Genomic DNA, 5,282 nt, shown 5'->3' on the forward strand with positions numbered 1-5,282 from the left:
CAATCAGTTGTAGAGGTACAGCTACTGGTCATGTCCTGAAAGTTTCATTAAAATCTATCCAGTGGTTTGTACAATAGTTTGCTAACAGACACAAAGAGTAAACTGCACACACTGACCACCAAAGTTTTAGACAAATATCTTTCACTGCCCTTCTTTGACTGTGGCAGCCCTCTTACATCCGTCTGACTTCAAAATTTAATTAGTTACAGATGTTTATCCAACGATTACTTTATGCAAGTTTCAATGAAATTTGTCCTAAGGTTCAGGAGATATGTTGGTAACAGACAAGCGCAGGCGCACACGGGGATGCGCAAAATACATCACCGTCCGCCTTCGCCTTTGGCTGCTGCGGGTGATTGTACAAAAATAACGTGAAGCAGGTTTGTGGAAACGAAGTCAGTTTTCAGTTCATCTTAATGTTTTGCGCTGAGCTGCTTCACTGGATCTGCTGTGAACAGGCTTGAGGGTGCTTCTGGTTTCTGTCGACCTCCTTCTCTTAGGGAAGGAATCTGCCAAGCGGAACAAAACATAAAAGGTAAAAAAAAAAAGTTGTCAAACCTTTCGTAATGTTTCGTTTTAGACTCCAGAAGGAAGTAGCAAACCCGAGGACTTGCAGCTTTACCTGTAATCCGTGCGTCGGTTCTGGGCAGGCCTGCAGGTTTGGGCCTCTTCCTCCGGACGGGGGTCCCCTCAGCGGGGCCCCGGGGCGCGTTAGAGACGCCGGAGCAGTTCTCCTGGTCGGTGCCGATCAGGCGCTCCTCTTTGCCGCGCGTCCTCTCGTCCTGGGTCTTCGGGGAGCTGGCGGCGCTGTCCGTCTGCGCGCAGTCCTGGCAGGTGAGCGCAGCGCGCTCTGCGGACATCTCCTCCCACTCAAACTTGCCGCTGAGCGGCGTGTCGGACTGGAAGTTGAAGTTCCAGCGCCGGCTGTCCTGCTCACTCATCTCCTGCAGCTTCAGCTCCAAGTCCCGGCGCAGCTGGTCGTGGTCCATCGGGCCGAACAGACTCCTGCAAACAGAATCCCTGCGTCGGATGCTCATCATTCACTAACTCGGGAGGAGTTTGGTGGGGGGTGTTCTGTGACTTCCTTTTGTATCTCTGGGTGATGCGGGGTTATTTAAAGGCTGCAGGGCGCATGGTATTTAGTTTGTACACAATAAGGAGAGGATGCTGATTGGCTGCAGCTATCTGAAACTAGACAGGCGCAACGCAGGGGGGGCAATTTAGATCCTCTATGTAGTAAAAGAAAAAAAAATCCCTACTATCAGGATGCTGCTGTTTGTGTACAAGCTGAATACACTTAATCCTCATTGTCAGTAGCTGGTGAATGAAGTACTAAAGTTGGTTAAAGTTTCAAAGCAACAATGTAAAAGTAGAATCCCACACATGTATAAAATCCTAATTCAGAAAATGTAACCTCCCTATGGGTTTTAACTCTTGTTATGGGCATGCCAAATTGTTGCACATAATATTAGATTAGTTCAGCATAAAGCTGCTAAGGGTAGATCCAGATCCAACCACTTTGTGCATTTTTATTTATTTATTTCATCTTTAATTTTAAACAGAAATGTAACCTAAAATTGTCTTTACTATGTAGGTCTTTTTTCTTTTCTTTTTTTTTTAATGATGTTAGTATCTGAAACATCTAGAATATTCTTCTTACTGTTTCTAGTCAAGATATCAGAAACTAAGAGATAAAAGAATATATTTATCTTTTACAATCTTTTTATTTTCTATTACGCTCCAATTCCTTTTTGAAAACACTGGGTCTTAAAAGTATCCAACATACAGCACTGACAATAAAACTGTATTTTAGACAAGTAGTGAAGTGATTAAAATGTTATAAATATACAGAAAAATAAAAATAAAAAATAGAAGTTTATAGCATTCCTTGAAGAAAGGCATATTACCCACTGCCATTCATGCCAGAGTTTTAGATTAAGATCATTTCACGATGACAAGGAAAGAACTTATAGCTGTTTTGGTGAAACCTTGAAAATATCATTATGCCGGATCTCATGCGATATCATGAGCTGTCACAGCAAAAGTATGTTTTGGGGATTACGCTCAGCCACTACACCCCATTTTAGCTCAATATTTGTCTTGGATTTTTGTTAGGTTTTAGTTGCTGCCATATCAGCTTTTGTTTTTTTGCTTATTTTCTTTATTTAATAAATTAGTTTTGTTTTAAGAATGAGTCTGCACTCTGGGTTCGTCTCCATCTCCACCGAGCCTGACAAGGTGATGTGTTCCAAATGTTCCACAAGATCAAATCTTTATCTGGAACAATAGTTCTTAATAATTTGTTCGCTCAAATGCTCCGCTTTTGCCGTCACTAGTTATTTGTAATCTTGTCAACCAATTAAGTCTCTGAACAGTAAGTTACTGAAATACCCCCTTGTGTTGAAAGCCCAAAATTGCAGACAGCAAGCAGATAAAATTTACGAACGATGTAATAAAATCAACCAAAATCTAGGGCTTGAACAGGAGCAAGCAGGATTACATACAAAGTTTTAACAGGGAACAAAGGGAAACTAGAAGCTTTTAACTGCTGGGAGGGTTGGTTAGTGAGTGAGAACAGGTGTGCTGATAACCGAAGAGACACAGGTGTTTAAGGTGCCGAATAACCAGAGAAGGGGGGGACAAAAATAAAAGAAGTGAAGCAAAAAACCAAAACCTCATACATGACTAAAACTACACTACAGAAAAACAAACAAACAAAAAAACCATTGTGCCAAAATTCAACACAAAGTACAACATAACACTAAAACCATCATTGATAGTTGCATTCACCTGCTGACACCACTTGTTTTTAAACTTTTCAGCCTACAAAATGTCTTTATTTTAATTGCACACTGCCTGGGGAAGCTGAGAATGAACCCACTGACCTTCTGATGGGAAAACAACTGCTCTAACTCATGACAAAGCCTTTCTCTAAACATCTTTTCCTCTAAAACCTGTTTTACTGTGTACTTATCTTTTAAAGACTTTGAGATTTTTCAATTTTCAGATTTATCTGACTGATTGAGACAAATTATAAATTGGTTCAAAATAACTTTCTTCCTTAAACTCTAATAAGACAGAATCGTTGCTCCAGACAGTATGGTTCCACAATTTAAGCAACATATTAGCCACTTGTTAAGCCGAGTCTGAGACACTTAGGTGGTGTGTTTGACCAATCAATCTCACTTAACAGTCACTCCAAACAGCTGGTTTAAAACGCTTTTTTTTTTTTTCCCACTTCAGAAATATTGCCAAATTGAGAAGACTGGTGTCAAAACATGAAGTGGATAGTTATCCATGCTTTTATTTCCACTCGTTTAGATTACTGCTCTTAATAGGAGGATTGGGTGTTTGATCCCTAGTGCTGAAGCATCTCTTGGCAAGACACTAGACCACACCCACTGCCCTGATATGTTTATAGGTGTACGAGTAGGAATATAAAAGTGCTATTTATAGAGAATGTAAACTGATAAGTAGAAAGTTCTGTATAAATGTGTGCGTACCTGATTTTGGTTACCGTTTTGAGGACCTTTTCTGGAATAATCACCTACCTTGTCATGACCAGCAGTCTTTATGAGGTCCAAAGCCTGGTCCTAATGTGATGTCATATCATTTTGGGGTTTGGGTTAGGTTTAGGTTTAAGGGTCTTAATTTAACTTAAGGTTGGGGTTTGACACGTACTGATAATGGTTAGGTTAAGGGTTAAGCTCAGGGCTAGGTTACAAAAATGAATGGAAGTCAATACAGTGTTCTAACAAGGACAGAAATACATACTTTGTGTGTGTGTGAATGGATGAATGAGAAACATTATAAAGTGTCTCACAAAACCTGGGCAAAGTTAAAAAGCAATAATATAACCCCTTCCCATTTATTTAAATGGAACAAGAACTGAAATAACTTTAGTTTTTTTTATTGGTTCCCTGCTCCTTTTAGAACTGATTTTAAAAATTGGTGTTAACTTTTATGACTTTGTATGGTCAGGCGTCTCAGTATATTTGTGAATTGTTAAAGCCTCATACTTCAACCCAGGCCTTCATCATACCTAAGAATATTCACAGTTTCTGGGACCTAATTTAAAACCCGAGGGGATTAGTCTTTTCAAGCTGTTGTACCTCAGCTGTGGAATGACCTTCTTTGGTTTCACATTGTACTGACAGTGTCAACTCCTTCAGAAAGCAGCTGGAGCCCTTTTTTGTTTTTATCCAGACAAGTTTAAGTCAGTTTTTATGATTGTTTACGATTTATTTTATCATCTCTTTTATGGCATCTTATGTCTGTTAATTATTTTTATGCTATTTCTCTTTTAGTATCCTGTTTTATTCTATTTCACTTTATTGTAAAGCACTTTGTGTTTTTCTTTGTCTGTGAAAGGTGCAACATAAAAAAAAACCCTACTAGTTACATATAATTCAATCCAATTATAACACAATTAGATTTAGTACAAATTGTCAATTAGTAATCTTCACTTCGCTACTCTGCAATCCCCCTTCCTGAGCTAGCATGGAGGAGCAGGCAACAGTGGAGAAATAACTCCCTTTTAACAGCAGAACCAGGATGGGCAGCCATCTGCCTCAACCGGCTAGAAGCTGAGAGAACAACTGGCTGGGGGTTGAGAGGACAATTTTACTGAGGAAATTATGGAAGGCTTCTTTTTCACAACCACACACAATCAGAGTTTGAAGGCCACAAAGGAGCTTTATCCGAACATGTTTTTTTTTTGTTTTTTTTACACAGAACACATGTAACAAACCAGTCCCATTCTTCATCTGGCTGATTAGATTGATGCCCCTGACTTCTACCCCCACTCTCTAAAGTATAAGACTGAGCTCAGCTCACTAAATTACAGTTTTAGAAAATTGTTACTCCAAATGTTGTTCTACGGTGATTATGAGCAAACAGAGTAATCATAACATATGTTGGAGCACAATATTATTGTAGAATTAAATGGACAAAAATTTGACTCCAGCTGACCCATATGTTGCAGACCTTTACCCTTCATGCTTTCAACTCTGCCTGTGGTACATTTGAACAGCTCTTAAACCATCAGTTAACATGCCACAAACGTGCAGAAAGCCGTCCATTTCACCAGTAAAGGTGTGGTCCTGATGAGAGCAGTGTGGCGTGGCTCACCAACATGCAAAGTAATGCTGCACTGTACTCCTGGGATTGGCTGAGGAAATAGCCCTTCCTTTATACCACTTCCTGATGGGGTCAGGTGGTTCACCTGAAGGAAAAAAACCCTCTCAGTCCTTACAGGTGTGGTTCAGAAGAACCAGGAGAGA

General features: G+C 39.9%; 1 protein-coding gene across 1 annotated transcript; it reads right to left on the reverse strand.

Moving 5' to 3' along the window:
- cdkn1ca (cyclin-dependent kinase inhibitor 1Ca) lies at positions 1–1,055 on the reverse strand. Its single transcript, XM_017414212.3, has 2 exons — positions 623–1,055; positions 1–509 (listed from the first exon to the last, which is right to left on the reverse strand). Exons 1-2 carry the CDS (start codon positions 1,038–1,040, stop codon positions 409–411), a joined length of 519 nt encoding a protein of 172 aa, XP_017269701.3. The 5' UTR covers positions 1,041–1,055; the 3' UTR covers positions 1–408.
- Positions 1,056–5,282: the final 4,227 nt, after the last annotated feature.

Source organism: Kryptolebias marmoratus, linkage group LG15 (genome assembly GCF_001649575.2).
Source record: "Kryptolebias marmoratus isolate JLee-2015 linkage group LG15, ASM164957v2, whole genome shotgun sequence".
Classification (NCBI taxonomy): Eukaryota; Metazoa; Chordata; class Actinopteri; order Cyprinodontiformes; family Rivulidae; genus Kryptolebias; species Kryptolebias marmoratus.

What these genes read in the sequence shown, in the direction of transcription:
- cdkn1ca (XM_017414212.3), bottom strand. Translation starts at nt 1,040, where the DNA reads ATGATGAGCATCCGACGCAGGGATTCTGTTTGCAGGAGTCTGTTCGGC. An exon ending in AACCGACGCACGGATTACAG is followed by an intron (nt 510 to 622) that starts GTAAAGCTGCAA and finishes TCCGCTTGGCAG; the next exon opens with ATTCCTTCCCTAAGAGAAGG.